The sequence below is a fragment of the Heteronotia binoei genome, unplaced genomic scaffold (genome assembly GCF_032191835.1).
Source record: "Heteronotia binoei isolate CCM8104 ecotype False Entrance Well unplaced genomic scaffold, APGP_CSIRO_Hbin_v1 ptg000055l___fragment_3, whole genome shotgun sequence".
Taxonomy (NCBI): Eukaryota; Metazoa; Chordata; class Lepidosauria; order Squamata; family Gekkonidae; genus Heteronotia; species Heteronotia binoei.
Window position 1 is genome coordinate 1,283,189 of NW_026799985.1, and position 18,524 is coordinate 1,301,712.

The window sequence follows — 18,524 nt, forward strand, 5'->3', positions numbered from 1 at the left end:
TGGGTCTGAACAGGCCCAGGAAGGTCAGGTGCCCCAAGGGTGCTCGTATGACCATCCTAGTCTGAGATTAGTGGGGTGAAATGTCCTGTTGGGGCACATCTGACCCAACATGCACTTGGTGAGGCAGGGATGAAGAAGAAGAGGAGCAGCAGCAGCAGGAGCAGGAACAGGAGCAGCAGGAGGAGAGAGTTACTGGCCTCCACTCCAAATCAGAGTGGCGTACAATCTCCTTTACCTTTCACTCCCACACCAGACAACTTGTGAGGTAGGTGGGGCTGAGAGAGCTCTCACAGAAGCTGCCCTTTCAAGGACAGCTCTGTGAGAGCTATGGCTAACCCAAGGCCATTGCCACTGCAAATGGAGGAGTGGGGAATCAAACCCGGTTCTCCCAGATAAGAGTCCGTGCACTTAATCACTACACCAAACTTAGCTGCCCTAGGAGGCAAGGGTGTGTCTCTGGAGATGTAAGGATCCAGGTAGTCCCAAGTGAGGTTGAGAGCAAGGCCTGGGGGACAGGGTCAAATGCTGGGGCAGGTATTAAAGACAGTGATGCAGCACACTTTGGGGTGGCCAGTGCAAGAAACTGCATTTGCCACTCTTTAGCAGAGGCTGCATGTATTTTAACTATAGCCCCATGATGCCAATAATGTTGAAAAATTCAGCTGCAAGTTAAAGAACCCCAAAATAGATCAGTGCAATGTTTTCCTCTCTTCCTTTTTTATTTTATATAAATGTGAATCTACAAAACCCTCCTTATGAGTGAAGTAGTGACAATGGGTCAAACTGCATCCGATCTGGATGTGTGTGGGGGGAGGTAATTATGAAGTTCCTGGTTGGACTTAGATGACCCTGGAGGTCCCTTCCAACTCTATGCATGTAATGATGAATAGAAATAACTAGACCGTTGATTTTTAATAGTGAAAAATATATGGCAGGGGGCTCTAAATTTTTTCAGCCAGCAGTAGGAAGAGGGGTAGTTAATCCTCCCTCTATAGCATTTTCCTACCCAGAGTCTTCTGTTCCCCAGCTACTATTTTAAGGTATCTATAACAATGATGCTGTGCCTGAACCTTTTTCTTTAAAAAAATAAAGTTTTAATAGAAAGATATGTAGTATGATATGAGAATTTTACTACCAGTCTGCAAAGGAGAGCTCTGTTTGTCAACAGAGATGAGGAACTCACACATATCTTATGGCTCAAACAATAACAAACAGCATTGCTGAAATTACGCAGCCTGAAAGTGTTACCCATTTTGCAATGCCTGGAGATAATTCAATTTGCAGCAGGACAATCCAATAAAAGCATCATCTCATTTCTCCTTTGTCTGATAGGGAAACATGGATGCATGCCAGACAGCCCAGACTAGACTTGTTTCCCCAAACCCTGCCTCAACAGCATGTGAACATGGCCTTTTCCTTTCTAATCCACTGCTGAAATATAACAACAATCTGAAACAATTTTTAGAACTTCAAATTAGCTGTGATTAGTATGCAAAAACTTTTACAGGAGATCACAAACTTCCCAGGGGACCACTCAATTCAAGGTACAGCAACAAGAGCTCTTTCACATGACTTCTATTATGCATAACAAGAGCATAGTGTTGCCACTGTTGAACCTGGTTTCACTAGTAGCAAGCAGTGAGTGAACAGAGACAGTAGCAGAAAGAGCTTTGGCAATAGCACAAATAAAGGAAAGAGAAAATGATTATGGAGAAAAACAGAACTTCAGTCTCTCAAACACAACTGGTGAATTTCTGATTTCAGTTAACTTTATTTTTAAAGTAGCAAAAAGAAAGGAAACATTATTTTATTGGTCTACAAATTAATAACCCATTGATCCTTCACTATATGCAACTTAGCACAGCTGTGACTTTATAAATATAAAGATCTAAATGAATACCGCAAATGTCTCAGGATAAGACTACCACAAAGGAAAGGGAGAATGGAAGAAAACCTATTTTTATCTTTTGTTCTAGGCAAAAAATTCTGTTCTACACAAATGCTAAACTACTGCAGTGTTTGTGCATTGTTAGCATACTGCTCTTTGTGTCCCATTCTAAGTATTTTAATACCAGCTCAGCTTGTTAATTTATTTCTTTAGAATATTTATAAACCAGCTGCCTGCCTATTGTATTTAGTACTCAAAGTAGCTTACAAAAGCAGCAATACTGTACACAGAAAATAAAACTGAAATGTAACATGAAGAGACAAATAAACAGCAGAATAAATAAAGAAGTCATCAACAATAAAAAACACTCCACCAACGAGCCCACAAAAATTCAGACAATTCCAAATGCCCTAAGAACAGAGCATCAGAAGCCCAAGAGTAAGAGAACCAAATGAATCTTAGAGAGCAAATAATTTCATAGCCTAGGATAATCACCAAGCAAGCTCTTCTCCTTATGCCCACCAAGTTTATCTTTGCCAAAGCAACTCACAAAATAGGGGACTACCAGTTGATCTTTGGTCCCAGACAGGGGTGTATAGGCATTCTTCAGACACCTGGGTTGAAGTTGTTTACAGCTTTAAAGGTCAAAGCCAGCACTCAGATTTGGGCCCAGAAACAATGGAAACTCATGTAGCTGATACAACATTGGTCTTATATGCTCATCACAGCAAATACCTGTTAAGACCCTGGATACTAGGTTTTGAAGCAACTGAAGTCTCTGGACATTCTTTCAAAGCCCATGAATAGCATATTACAATATCCTCATCTAGGTACTACTAAGGTTATGTATGACTGTATCAAGGTCTGCCCTCTCTATTATTATTATTATTAAATTTTATTTGTATCCCACCCTCCCCGCCTAGGCAGGCTCAGGGCGGCTAACAGCATTCAATAAAACATTATACAAAATACAATGATTAAAACAACATTAAAATTATAAAACAACATTAAAATTATACATAGTTAATACATATCTTAAACTAATCCAGCATATATAATCTATAGCTTAACAGCAGCAGAGATGTTCCGGGCGCTATTTATCCATTTACCTATTTAAATGATGGCAAGAATCATTAAAGAGTCACTTTGTTGGATCCTCCATTCGGCCATCCTCTGTCAGCAGTCTGGAAAGGCCTGCCTAAAGAGGATGGTCTTGCAGGCCCTGCGGAATTGGTCTAAGCTCCGCAGGGCTCGCACCTCCTCCGGGAGTTGATTCCACAGGCACGGGGCTGCCACGGAAAAGGCCCGTGCTCGCGTGCTCTGTAATTTTGCCTCCCTTGGCCCTGGGACAGTCAGCTTGTTCTTCCCTGCTGACCTCAGTGCTCTTTGGGGCTCGTATGGGGAGAGACGGTCCTTCAGGTAGACAGGTCCTCGGCCATATAGGGCTTTAAAGGTAATAACCAGCACTTTGTAGTGAATCCGGTATATAACTGGCAGCCAGTGCAGTTTGTGCAGCCTTGGCTGTATATGCTCCCATTTCAGGAGTCCTAATAACAGCCTGGCCACTAGCTGCAGCTTCCGGATTCGACACAAAGGCAGCCCCAAGTAGAGGGCATTACAGTAATCCAACCTTGAGGTGACCGTCACGTGGATCACTGTTGCTAGGTCCCGGCGCTCCAGGAAAGGGGCCAACTGCCTTGTGCGCTTCAGATGAAAAAATGCCGACTTGGCAGTGGCAGCTACCTGGGCCTCCATCGATAGTGAAGGCTCCAGTAGGACTCCCAGGCTCTTGACCTGGCGCGCCGCTTTCAGCGGCGCACCATCAAAAACCAGGAGAGGTATTTCCCTTCCCAGAGCACCGCGGCCCAATCAAAGGACCTCTGTCTTCGTCGGATTCAGCTTCAGCCCACTCAGCCTAAGCCAGGTTGCCACAGCCTGCAATGCCTGGTCCAAATTCCCTGGGACGCAGTCAGGCCGGCCATCCATTAGCAGATAGAGCTGGGTGTCATCTGCATATTGATGACAGCCCAGCCCAAACCTCCGGACAATCTGGGCAAGGGGGCGCATATAGACGTTAAATAGCATCGGAGAGAGAACCGCTTCCTGAGGCACCCCACAATCAAGCGTGCGCCTCCGGGAGAGCTCACCCCGATTGCCACCCTTTGTCCCCGTCCTTTGAGGAAGGAGGAAAGCCATTGTAAGGCCAGCCCCCTAACCCCTATGTCGGCGAGTCGGCGGGTCAGTAGCTGATGGTCGACCGTGTCAAACGCAGCCGACAGGTCTAACAACATCAGCACCGCCATGCCGCCTCGATCCAGCTGCCGTTGGAGGTCATCTGCCAAGGCGACTAGCACTGTCTCCGTCTCTAGAAACAGCTTCAGCTGAAGAACCAACCTAAACCAGTAAAAAGCACTCTTGGCTACTTCTGCCATCTGCTTCTCTAGCAGCAGTAGTCATCCAGTCATGGCTTCAGGAAAACTCTGAAGCTTGGAACGGGATCCTTCAGGAAACTGCAGCCCTAGCCATTGGAGGTTGTATCCTAGCTCTACCTTTAACCTACAGTGCTTCTGACTTGTTTGAATTCATTTTCAGTCACTTGCACATCTCCAGCTCTTTACTGACTCAAGACTACAGTTTAGGATTTCTACCACATAGATGGAATTAAATAGAAAAGAGGCATGTAGATGACAGTAGCATACTGATGACACTGTACTTCAAATGATCTGTCCCAGAAATTTCATACAGATGTTAATCAGCCTGGGACACCAAATGAAATCATGTGTTATTCTATAAGCCAGGGGTGGGGAACGTCCATCCCAAGGGCCATTTACGGCCCTCGAGATCACTTGGTCCAGCCCTCGGGGATTGCTGGGCTGAGCCAAGCCACGTGGCGGCCTCCTTGGGGCCTGGCTGGCCAGTGAGGATCGTGGAGTCCAGCAGCACTGTGCAGTGGCATCTCCAGGGCCTAGCTGGCCAGCAGGGATCGTGGGGCCCAGTCGTGCTGCACAGCTGCCTCCCTGGGGCATGGCTGGCCAGCCAGGATTGCTGCGGGGCCTGGAAAAGGCACTTGCACAGTTCAGGTAAGTTTCCCCCTCACTCCTTCATTTCCTTTTTTTCCTATTTCTTCCCCCTTTTCTTTATTTCCTTTCTTTCCAGTTTGGTGTAGTAGTTAAGTGCGCGGACTCTTATCTGGGAGAACCCGGGTTGATTCCCACTCCTCCATTTGCACCTGCTGGAATGGCCTCGGGTTAGCCATAGCTATCACAGGACTTGTCCTTGAAAGGACAGCTGCTGGGAGAGCCCTCTCAGCCCCACTCACCTCACAGGGTGTCTGTTGTGAGGGGAGAAGACATAGGAGATTGTAAGCCACCCTGAGTCTCTGATTCAGGGAGAAGAGCGGGGTATAAATCTGCAATTCCTCTTCTTCCGTTTCTTCCCCCATTTCCTTATTTCCCTTTCTTTCCCTTTCTTCTCCCCTTTATTTCCCTTTCTTCCCCCATTTCTTTATTTTCCTTTCTTCCCCTTTCTTCCTCTCATTTCACTTTGCTTTATTCCCCTTTCTTCCCCCCCATCTCACTCTCTCTCTCTCTGAGCCTGAGTGGTGGGCATTGTGAAGGGCTGCTGCTGGGGTATGTGGGTGCCTTTAAAGATCTGCTGGGAGCAGCTGCAGTTTCCGTATGAAGGGTGGGAGGGAGGGGTGGCAGGGGTAGGGAGTGGGAGCCAGCTACCACCAGTTCAATTTGCACTTCATTATCCCAGATGGTGTGGCCTAAAATGCTAATGACTGTGTGACCTAATATGCTAACATTAGGCCAGGATGTGGCCTAATATGCTAATGAGTTCCTGCTGGGCTTTTTCTACCAAAAAAGCCCTGTACCTAGGCATTTGCCTAGGGCGGCGGGTCAGCTGTGTGTGTGTTTGTGTGTGTGTGTGTGCCAAATTAGGCTTTCCCCGCATGACTTCAAATAGAAAAACAATTATTTGCATTAATTTAGCCAGCCTGAATCATTCTCCCTTGGCAGAGCACTGATTTTTAAGTTGACAATTTTGTATGGCCCATGAATGACGTTATAAATATCTAAATGGCCCTTGGCAGAAGAAACGTTCCCCACCCCTGCTATAAGCCTACTACCAAGCAACGGCAATGCAGCACTACCTTCTGAAAGCTCATTACCAGAAAATACAGAGACACTGCAAATATTTCCACCACAATCCATTCCAGTTAGGCAATGCAGAAGTACATCATGGTCCACAATACTGCTAAGAGGATCAAGCTGAACCAGCAGAGATGACTTCCATGCTACTTGTCCAGTATAGTTGATTCACTGGGTGACAATGAAAATTTATAACTCATACCTATGTTGGAAACCAGATTAAGACCCAGTTAACATATATAAACCAGAAATACCTGTGATTGAACTGTCACCATTCTCACAAATATCTTGTTTTTAAAAAGGGGAGGGGCATTTAAAATTGGCCAATAGTTGTTTAAGTCCACAAAGACAACATATTTTTAATCACCTTGCCATAGCTTACTTTGAGGCCACAGACATGTCATCCCTCTCTTATTGATGACAGCTTCAGCCCTTGGGCTAATACTGCTACCCACACTTAATCAGTCAGATTTAATCAGTCAGGATGGACAAAATGATGGGCATGCACACACACATGCATATGCAGGCACACACGTGTGTGACTGACAAAACAGAGATAGGCATGAAATTAGTTTTAATTTTGTTACTATTAAATCAGCCAGATTTCACACTAGGAACTCAGGAAGTCCTAAAAATATTAATGCTGGGGAGAAGATGACATCTGCTGTTTAAGTGCAAGAGAGACTTTCTCCTCAAAATGAAGGCTACAGGGTCACCTGTAAATTCAGTCTGTATACCTCTTGCTTTTAGCATTCCAGGATTGGACAGCTTTTTTGTGGAATTGTTTCCAAGTCGGCAAGACTGCAGTTATATAAATCAAAACGTCTTGCCATTCTCTCTGTTCCAAACATTTTTGTTGTGATTACAGTTTTACATATCTGTTTATATGCAGTCTGTTAACAATTGTACCCTATGAGTGAAGCAGTGAACGAATGTGGGTTTTTAGCTGATGACACTTCAGGGATTTAAAAAAGAAAATTTATGTAAATCAGAGCTAACTCTTTAGGCAGGAAATAGAGAAGCCTGGCATAATTTTTTTGAATCCTTCCCACAAATAAGGGCAACAGAATAGACAGAGCATAAGACAGACAGCAACAGATGTTGACTTACCACTGGAACAGTTGGGTCCACCCCAGCCAGGCTCACACTGACAGGTGTTTGGAGCAATACAACGGCCATGGACACATTTATCAGCACAATGAGCTGTCAGAAGACAAGACAGAAATCAGGAAGAATAAAATTAGAAAAAGCAGGGGATAAAAACCTAGCTTTCAGCTGTTTTCTAATGTCTCCAGTTTCTCTTTAAAACAAGGGAAATCTTAGCAGAGTTAAACTTTTTATAACTTCCTCACAATTTCTAGGTATTTAATGTCTTCTCCAGTCTCAAAATTTCCGCAAGATATCCACAATGGCTATTACAGTTTCATATATTCAGTAAGGAAAAAGGACTTTATGTCTTTCAGAGAATGTATATCACCTACTATTTGGAGGCAGGGAGTATATTCTGGTTTTGCTTCTCCACATTCTCATTTAAAATTCTCAACTAACATAGACCATTTATTTACCTATTTGTCTATTCTTTATCATAGGACAAAGTTTGAGTCCAGTGACTCCTTTAATATGAACAAAGTTTAATCCTTTCATATTCAAATCTTTCATATTTAACCCCTCACCCTCTCTCTATCTATAGGTATCTATTGAGAAAATTTGTTTCAATGTATCTGAAGAAGTAAGCAAACACACAAAAGCTTATACCCAGAATTAAACTTTGTTGGTCTTAAAAGTGCCATTGGACTCAAACGTTGTTCTTTTGCTTCCCATCTGAACCTATTCTTTAGTTTAGCATGTTATTTAACCTTTTATATACTAGTAACTGCTAATGTTTCATTATTAAGAGAATGATTGACTTTCCACTCATCTCAGCATACTTTGTCTTCCTCCTCTACACCACTTGTGTATTTATACAACTACTTCTATATTTACCCTATGTACCTCCTCTACTTCTCCTACAATTTCTACCCATTAACTGTCTCCTACCCTGCCCTTCATTACATTTTTCCCCATCATAATTAGGCCCTTTATTTATTATTGTTGTTGTTATGCACGTTACATTAAATGGGGGAAACATAAAAATATCAATAATGATAAAAAAGAAAGTAGTGAGAACAACCTATGATTCAGCATATTCAAAGTCAGAAGTGCAACAAAAGCAAAATACAAAGGAAGGGATGCTATTTTAACATAACTATGGACCTACTGTCTTCCATGGCAGCACTAGGACTCTCAGATTGTATCAGACCCCAAACACCAACCTAGCCTCGTGCTGGACTTGATCTTTGTGATGGAGATAGATATCAATCTAGATACCATTGATACAGTGTCATGGTCAGTCCACTTTGTCCTGAAGGCCTGTCTAAGCATTTCAGCGCCTCCCTGCTTAAGTAGTGAGCTGATTTATGCTTGCTTGTGGAGACTCATGCATCCACTTGGTTTTCAGAATGCTTTGTGGAATCCAATACCCCATGGTGACTCCTTGGATGTGCTGATAGAGGACTGGCATAGCCATCTCTCTGAAGCTATCAGATAAATTGCCCCCCCAACCAATTCTCCCTCTAAGCTGTAGAGTCTTGTGAGCAAAAATTGTACTTCATGAGCTACTGGCATTAAAGTTTGAGCTACAGCATAAATTAGTTTGCTCTGGAGCCATTTTTCCTGAGCTAAGACAAAAATGTGTGAGCTGGAGGCTAAAAAGCTGTGAGCTAGCTCACACTAACAGCTTAAAGGGAACACTGCCCCCAACATCCTCTCTGCCTCTGTTCTAAATCCTTGGTATATCATGGAGTTACAGTGGATGAAATAGGCGACGAGAAGGCTAGAGTGAATGACACAGCAGAATCATGACAAGGATACAAGAACATCTGATATGGAAGAACATCTTTATGGAATCCTATGGCCTCCCCCTGCTTTGTTCTTCCATTGTACACCTGTTATATTACCATTCTAACTTCCATGGGCGAACATGAAACATAATCTCTTCTGAGAAAAGATGCACTAAATTGTGTTAAATTACTGACTATCATCTGATTGACTGTGTAATGATAACAGAGAAGGTTGCAAAAAAAGAGTCCTATGCGGCTTCCATTGCATCCACTCTTGTTCAGCCCAATTATTTGAAGTAGTTAGGTCATTATCTTTCCTTTCTGAGGAACTCAAAAGGTTAGAAGTTTGGCAATAAGCTGTGAAGCTTTTGTGAGCTATTTTGTGGATAAAATCTTGTTGTTTTGTCAGGACTTGTCTGCCAATATGGATACAGTATATAAACTGGAGGCCCCTTGGCTGTCTTTCAGGCCCAGTAATGAACCAATTCAGTCGACTTTCTCAGAATGAGGTTGACAGGATCCTCAGTGCTATGAAGCCCATCACTTGCCTCTTGGACCAATGTCCATCATGGTTAGTGAAAGCCAGAGGTGATAGAATACATATCCCACAATGAATATTATAATCTTGTCTCTGAGTTTGGAGAGCTTCCAGGGAACTTTAAAGGAAGCAGTGGTGAAGCTGCTAATAAAAAAACATCTTTGGATCCTAATGATCCAACCAAGTACCACCTAGTTTTGAATTTTCCATTCCTGGGTAAGCTAGTTGAGAGAGTGGCAGTGGAACAGCTCAAAGCTTTCCTGGACAATGCTTTTGTCCTGGATCCATTCCAGTCCAACTTCCACCCTGGTTATGGGAAAGAGATGGCTTTGGTCACCCTCACGGATTAAGGTAGGTCAGCACTTCTGTTATTATTGGATTTGACAGTACTGTCTGACACAGTCGACTATGATCTGATGACTCACCACCTTGCTGATGTAAAGATATGTGGGAAAGCCTTGGAGAGATTTGTCTCATTTCTCCACAGTCAGGGACAAAGGGTGGCACTAGGGGAGATACCCTTTGGTATGTGGTGTCTCTCAAGAGGGATCCTCTCCCCAATGCTATTTAGCAACTATATGTGCTCCCTCAGCCAGTTGGTCCAGAGCTTCAAGCTGGCTGCCATCAATATGCTGGGGACACTCAGCCAACTGTCACCCCAGATATTCTAGCCCAGGGATTGGAGACTCTGACTGGCTGGTTGAAGCAGAACTAGATTAAACTAACTCCTTCAAAGATGGAGATCCTGCATCTGGGCCAGGGGGATGTTGGGTCAGGGATCCAACTCCTGGCTCTTGATAATATGTCACTGACTGCAATGCCAATGGTCAAGAGTCTGGGTGTGATTCTGGATACCACTCTTTCAATGAAGGCCCAGAACACAAATGTTGCTAGACTGGCTTTTTTCCAACTATGCCAGGTCAAGAAACTGGTTCCCCTCCTCTGTCCCCCGACAAGTCACCTGCAGGTTGGAATGCTGTAATTTGCTCTGCAGGGCTATGCTTGAGGCTGACCAGATGGTCCAGAATGCAGCAGTGCATGTTCTTACTGGAACACCTTTGAGTGTACACATCTAAGTTCAAGTTCAAGGTTCTGGTTTTAACCTTTAAAGTCCTCTGCATTCTGGGACCAACATATCTATGGAACTGTATGTCCCCCAAAGAAATTTACACTCAATGGATCAAAATTTTCTCATGATCCCTGGCCCCAAAGATATACACTTAACTTCAACCAGAGTCACAGTCTTCTTGGCTCTGGCATCAGCCTGGTGAAACGCTCTCCCAAGTGAGATCCAGGCCCAGTGGGACCCAGTACAGTTCCGCAGGGCCTGCAAAACTGAGATGTTCTGCCAGATGTTTGGTTGAGGAAGTGGTAATTTCATCTGCATTGGCCTACCCTTGCTTTGTTCTTCCATTGACCACTTGTTATATTATCATTCTAACTTCCATGGACAAACATGAAGCATAATCTCTTCTGAGAAAAGATTCACTAAATTGTGTTAAATTACTGACTACCATCTGATTGACTGTGTAATGATAACATCTATTTATTGTTTTAATGTTGTTGTTGGTATTTGTTGTTACCTGCCCTGAGCCCTGCTGTGCCGGGGAGGGTGGGCTATAAACGGACTATAATAAACAAACACACAAATAAATAAAAACTTTCAATAAAATCAATGTAAACCATGAAACAGTGGTTTATTAATATGTTATTCACACCTTCTATGAGCATAGTAATTATTCATCTATAAGCAGAGTAATTATTCATATCTTCTATTATTCATTTTTCCTAACACACATTTTGCTGTTGTTATTATTATTGTTGTTGGGCGTTTTCGCACTTACCTTAAGCCAGAGCGACGTCCCTCTTCACTGCACAGCGTCTGCACGGTTTTCGCACTAATTGCTGCGGAGCACCTGGAAGAGCCGCAAAGTCCCGCAGCTTTTGCGGCGCAAATATAAACCGGTTTGCGGCTCTTCCAGGTGCTCCGCAGCAATTAGTGCGAAAAAACCATGCAGACGCTGCACGATGAAGAGGGACGTCGCTCCGGCTTAAGGTAAGTGCGAAAACACCCGTTGTCTGCAATTACTCCCTGGTTCAGTACTCATGATCACTAATGCAAGTAAGCATCATGTCAAATACATTCATGGAGGAGCCTTACTCTCCACACCTTATTTATTTATTTATCAGATTTATATTCCGCCCTCCCCCAACAGGCTCAGGGTGACTAACAACAGTTTAAAAACATTAGCAATTTACAAACATCATATTAAAAATTAAATATATAAAAAACATTTCTATACATATTGAAAATCCAAGATGGCAAGCTTCTAATTTCCATTATATTAGTTCAGTGAGATTGTCAGTGCTGTAAGGTAATAGCCACCTCCCCCTAACCACTGAAGGTGAGTTTGAATAATTCAGTCTTACATGCCCTGTGGAACTGTGGCAGGACCCGCAAGGCCCTGATGTTTTTGGGGAGGACATTCAACAAAGTGGGGGCTATTACCAAGAACACTCTGGCTCTAGTGCTAGTTAATCGAGCTTCTTTCGGTCCAGGGATCTTAAGGAGATTTTGAGACCCTGAACGTAGTGTTCTCTGGGGTATGTAGGGGGAAAGGCGGTCCAGAAGGTAGACAGGTCCCAGGCCATATAGGGCTTTAAAGGTTATAACCAACACCTTGAAGCAAATCTGGAACGCCACAGGGAACCAGTGTAATGCTTTCAGCACAGGTTGAATGTGCTCCCATAAAGGTAGCTCCATTAACAACCTGGTTGCTGCATTTTGCACCAGTTGCAGCCTCTGAAGTTGAGTCAAGGGTAGCCCCACGTAGAGGGCATTACAGTAGTCTATTCTTGAGGTGACCGTTGCATGGATCACTGTTGCCAAGTCATTGCACTCCAGGTATGGAACCAACTGCTTTATCCGCCTAAGATGGTAGAATGCAGATTTGGCAGTGGCTGCTATCTGGGCCTCCATTGTCAGCAAAGGATCCAGGAGCACCCCCAAGCTCTTGACCCTCGACGCTGGCACTAACAGTGTCCCATCAAAGGCCGGCAAGGGAATTTCCCTACCTAGGCTGCTTCGACTCAGGCACAGGACCTCTGTCTTCGCTGGATTCAATCTCAATCGACTCTGCCTGAGCCATTTCACTTCAGCTTGCAATGCCAGGTCCAGATCTTCCAGGGCACAGCTGAACTGGCCTCCCAACAATAGATAGAGCTGGGTGTCATCTGCATATGGGTGACAACCCAGCCCGTATCTCTGGACAATCTGGGCAAGGGGGCACATGTAGATGTTAAACAACACCAGGGAGATGATCGCCCCTTGAGGGACCCAACATACAAGAGGATGCCTCTCGGATGACTGCTCCCCTATAGCCACCCTTTGTCCCCAGCCTTGGAGAAAAGAGGTAAGCCATTGAAGGGCAGACCCCTGAATCCCCACGTCGGCAAGGTGGCGGGACAGAAGCTGGTGGTTGACTGTGTCAAACGCAGCTGACAGATCTAACAACAACAGCACTGCCGAGCCACCCCGATCCAGATGTCTCAAGCAATCATCCATGAGGGTGACCAGTACTGTCTCCATCCCATGGCCTGGCTGGAAGCTGGACTGAAATGAGTCTAAGACGGAAGCGTCATCCAAGAATCCCTGTAACTGTACTGCCACTGCCCTCTCAATAACTTTATCCAGAAAGGGCATGTTCAACACTGACTGGTAGTTTGCAAATACGGCCAGGTCCAAAGATGGTTTTTTGAGGAGAGAGGCGTGGGAAAGGTTCCTTCAATAAGGGACCTGTTGATAATCACCTGCAACGGGGCTTGCAATTCCATCTGGCAAGCACATATTAACCAGGACGGACACGGGTCCAGATTGTAGGTAGTGGGACGTACAGTACAAAGGACCTTGTCGACTTCCTCCAAGCTGAGTGGAGTGAAATCCAGGATCAAACCAGAAGACACACTCAGGGCCTCGAGTTCACTCACTGTGTCAAGGTTGGCAGAGAGATCACGGTGGAGCAGCAGTACCTTATTTGCGAAAAAATCTGCAAAAGCCTCACAGCCAGTTTCCAATTCCTTATCATTTGGTCTGCTTTGTGGCAAGTTTGTAAGCATCCGATAAATAATTGGGCCAGGCGAGAATTTGCAGACGCAATCTGGGTTGCAAAGTAAGCTTTCTTTGCAGCCTTAACTGCCATCTCATAGGACTTCGTAAACAGCCTATAAGATGTTCTTGTTGCTTTGCCATGGGTGTGCCGCCATCGCCTCTCTAGCTGTCTTAGTTGTCATTTCATCAGCCGCAATTCCAGGATATACCACGGTGCAAGCTGTGAACGGCAATGAAGAGGGCGCTGGGGAGCGATCTCGTCAATGGCTGCAGAGAGTTGTTGATGCCACGTCTCCGCTAGTTCATCCAGTGAGTCGCCAGGGGGCCACGGATCCCGCAGAGCCATTTGAAGCCGCACAGGGTCCATCTGGCTTCGCGAGTGAGCCAAAATATGCTCACCGCCTAAACAGGGTTGTGGTGGCACAACCATACGGGCATTCAGGGTGTAGTGGTCTGACCATGGCACTGCCTCAGCAGTAATCCGGTCCACCGTAACTCCCACCACAAAGATCAAATCCAGCATGTACCTGGCCTGATGGGTGGTAGTTGTAACATATTGGGAGAGCCCCAGTGTCGCCATGGATGACACCAGGTCAGTTGCCTGTAAGGAGTATGTGTCATTGGCATGGACATTGAAGTCACCCAGGACTAAAAGTCGTGGGTACTCCAACGCCCAGCCTGCTATGGCTTCCATCAAGGACAGTAAGGCACTGGCTAGTGTAGTAGGCGGATGGTACACTAGCCAGATAGCCAGCCTCTCCCCAACATCCCAAACAAGGCTGGCACACTCTATGCTGGTAATCATTGGAGACTGGAGTGCCTGGAAGGAGTAAGCCTCCCGTATAATAACTGCCACCCCTCCCCCTCTAGTCCGTGACTGGTGAAGGACTGAGTACCCAGGTGGAGCCATTTGAGAGAGAGCTACAGTCTTCATCTCGCACCCAGGTCTCGGTCATGCAGGCCAGGTCCATTGCCTGCTCCTGCAGGAAGTCTCCTAGGACTGCAGTCTTATTATTAATGGACCTGGCATTGCACAACACCAGGGACAAAGGCGAGTAATTTCTCTTGGCCCCATTACCTGCTACCATCGGGATGGGACATAGGCTGGAAGGAGAGTGAGCATTTCCATATCTCAGTCTCCTTCCCTTCAATTTTTGTCTATTCCCACCACTATACTTTATGATGGTTTACAACCTAACTAAACACATGTTAAATGTACATGGCTGGGAAATGGCAATTATTTATTAAGCAAACTTGAAAATATTCATTTAGAATCCAAAAAGAACTTTGATCCCCTTTTCTTTCAGAGTTTCCTATCCCCCTTCTTCTTTCTCTCTACTACACCATCATTGCTCGTTTTAGTGAAATTATGCAAATATCCAACTGAATACTTTTTGAGGCACATCTTCCTGAATATGGTGTATTAAGCAAGAGCTGTATGATCAAGTTTTTACAAGTTTCTATGTTGATTTTAATGCTGGCAACACACTAGGAAACATCATCTGTACATGTTCTAAGAAGCACAACAAACAGCACAGCTGTTAGGGAGATATATAGCACACTAGAAGCAGCTGTATGGATATTTACATTTGGACTAGGTTCAAAGACTTGAAGACTCTTAGGAAGGTTAAAAAGGGGGAGGTTTTGTGTCATGATCTGCCAGAAGATGAAAATGTTAAAATACAAAGCCTAATGCAATTTCCAAGTCCCACTGGCAAAAGGGAATGTAAGGAAGAACAGCATCAGGCAGTTAGCCCATTCAGTATCACCTAATTATCACCATCACAATAAAATGGAATTGATTTCTACAAAGGTCCTTAGAGCTGGGCAAGAAATAGTCCTACATAAACTATCACTTCAACTACTGACTGATAAACACCTTAAACACATCAGACATATTCTGCTATAAGGAAAGCACAAGGGAAGGATTAAATCACATATGCTTAAGGTGTGGGTAACTTTATTTGCAAACCATATTGCCATTTGTGAGTACTTTGTGCCCTTTAGATGTGCCACTGGTGCAGAGATCCATCTTGCTATATTGCTGTCACCAGTGGAATAATGTATTTATTCTTGTCTACTAAAATATTTATAGCCTGCTTTGTTTTTTTTAAATCTTCAAAACAGCTGGCAAACTTTATAGAAACTAAAATACAACTTAAAACATAACATTAAAATAACAATAAACCAAAAAGTAGCAACATATAAATTAACCAAAAAACCCACTACTGTATAGTATTATTTTTCTTTATGTCACACTGTAGACTAGAGGATGAATATTTACATAAAAGGTGATATGCATCTTCACTGGTATCTCTCATACAACTCTAAATGAATGGTAAGTAGAATAAATGGAAATAATAATAGGGCAGTGGATACCTGCCTACTGAGTATTTTCCGGACCAAATTTTATGCTAGGCATCAATGTCAGCTATCGTAACTGGATACCAAAAACAAATACTTTACTAATATTTACACAGTCAACAAGACAAGTAAGATGCTGACATTTGAGAAACATACAGAATTCTATCAAACAATTTATTAAATAGCACCATTTTATATATTTTAACTATTTTAAATAATTTATTTGTGACTGATATATTTAAAACTGTTTATGTTGTTTTATGTGAATCATGGGATCCCCATGTCTGTTAGCCGCCCTGAGCCCGCCTGGCGGGGAGGGCGGGATATAAAAAAAAAAAAAAAAAAAATTAAATATTGTTTCATTTTTCTAACAGAGAGTAGCTATTTTCAGTTTCTTTTGCTACCTTCATGTGAACTGGCAGAGACTGACCATGAGAGAGATCTTGGGGTCGTGGTAGATAATTCACTGAAAATGTCAGGACAGTGTGCGTTTGCAATAAAAAAAGGCCAACGCCATGCTGGGAATTTTTAGGAAGGGAATTGAAAACAAATCAGCCAGTATCATAATGCCCCTCTATAAATCGATGGTGCGGTCTCATTTGGAGTACTGTGTGCAGTTCTGGTCGTCGCACCTCAGAAAGGATATTATAGCATTGGAGAAAGTTCAGAAAAGGGCAACTAGAATGATTAAAGGGCTAGAACACCTTCCCTATGAAGAAAGGTTGAAACGCTTAGGGCTCTTTAGCTTGGAGAAACGTCGACTGAGGGGTGACATGATAGAGGTTTACAAGATAATGCATGGGATGGAGAAAGTAGAGAGAGAAGGACTTTTCTCCCTTTCTCACAAGAACTCGTGGGCATTCGATGAAATTGCTGAGCAGACAGGTTAAAACGGATAAAAGGAAGTACTTCTTCACCCAAAGGGTGATTAACATGTGGAATTCACTGCCACAGGAGGTGGTGGCGGCCACAAGCATGGCCACCTTCAAGAGGGGGTTAGATAAAAATATGGAGCAGAGGTCCATCAGTGGCTATTAGCCACAGTGTGTGTGTGTGTGTGTGTGTATATATTTGGCCGCTGTGTGACACAGAATGTTGGACTGGATGGGCCATTGGCCTGATCTAACATGGCTTCTTTTATGTTCTTATTAAGATCCCACTACTTCATTGAGATTCCATTACTACTATTGATATATAAGTGGAGTAGCAACAGGAATTTTATTCCCCATTAAAAATCAAAATTCATAGGGAAACTAGCTGTTCACTAAATCCTAATGCTCTGCCAAATATGTGCAGCCTAACAATCCATGGAGTCATCTCAGTCCACCTAGAATTTGGAACTGCAAGTAAATCAGAAGCCAACAACAAAGTTATCATCTGCTCCCTGGCTCTCTCTCAAACTGACATTTTTTAAGGCTGGACCTTCAGAATAATCCTTTTTGTCATGTCCCTCCATTGGCCATGCTGGCTGGGGCTGATGGGAGTTGTAGGTAAAAAACATCTGGAGAGTTACCGTTGGCCCACCCCCGTTCTATCTCTTCCTCTGCAGGAAGAAACCAGTTTTGTTCTCCATTTCCTATGACAGTTACTGTCTACTTTTAATCTTGCACACTAGAATCTTTCTGGCTGACTGACAGCTGAAGGAATAAACAGTGGCTCTTCTAATCCTGGCACCAGAGATGTTAGACAGAAACGTAAAACTGCCAACTGGAACTGTCACTCAATAAAGCTATGCATCCATCAGCACTGGCACCTCCAATGAAGAGGAATTCAGGAGGATGTTCTGAATAGCAATCTTTTTCAGGCAAACAGGGCAGAGAGATCTACCATGCAACAAACGTCATGTCCGAAAATATTAACTAAGAGTTGTTGCTGCTTTAGGATCTATTTTTGAGGTACCAAATCTTCTGATAACTTAGTAATTCGTAAAGAGAATTCAGATCACATAAAGATAATTACACTTACGGATGCACATTTCCCTGCTTTCATAAAATCCAGGGCAACACTGAGATTTCCGTCGGTACATAGTTTTTTCTCCATGTCTGTAGGCAGTACGGTAACTGATTCTATCAAACATATACATTAAAAATTTGTTAACAGTTTATTTTAAAACATCCAACCAAAGATATTTAGGGATTTTGTGGACTGACCTATATGTCAAAATCCACAAACAAAACTGATTAGAGTATCCATATTACCAGAGTTTTTTTGTAGCAGAAACTTCTTTGCATATTAGGCCACACACCCCTGATGCAGCCAATCCTCCAAGAGCTTACAGGGCTCTTAGTACAGGGCCTACTATAAGCTCTAGAGGACTGGCTACATCAGGGGTGTGTCACCTAATATGCAAAGGAGTTCCTGCTACATAAAACCTCCCTGCATATTATTGCTTTCCTCAAGAAACCACTACTTCAAGTATTTTCTAAACTAGCTTATAATTTGACAGGTAAAGAAAAAAAAATAACTTTAAGAATACAATTTCTAAATATGAGACACTGAGATCTCAGTACTGTGACCTACGTCTTTTTCTGGTCCAATGTTTTGGCATAAATTCAAAACATATACAGTATAATCTGAAAGCAATAACAGGACA

The 18,524-nt window shown here is 43.5% G+C and overlaps 1 protein-coding gene across 2 annotated transcripts in view; it reads right to left on the minus strand.

The window, feature by feature from the left end:
- LOC132590499 (multiple epidermal growth factor-like domains protein 10) overlaps positions 1-18,524 on the minus strand; it is a 158,828-nt gene that overhangs the window by 133,558 nt on the left and 6,746 nt on the right. For both annotated transcript variants that reach the window (XM_060263405.1, XM_060263403.1), the window contains exons 3-4: positions 17,897-17,997; positions 7,153-7,245 (exon numbers count right to left, since the gene is read on the minus strand). In XM_060263405.1, the coding sequence (XP_060119388.1) occupies positions 7,153-7,245; positions 17,897-17,997 (194 nt within the window). The remainder of the gene's footprint in view (positions 1-7,152; positions 7,246-17,896; positions 17,998-18,524) is intronic.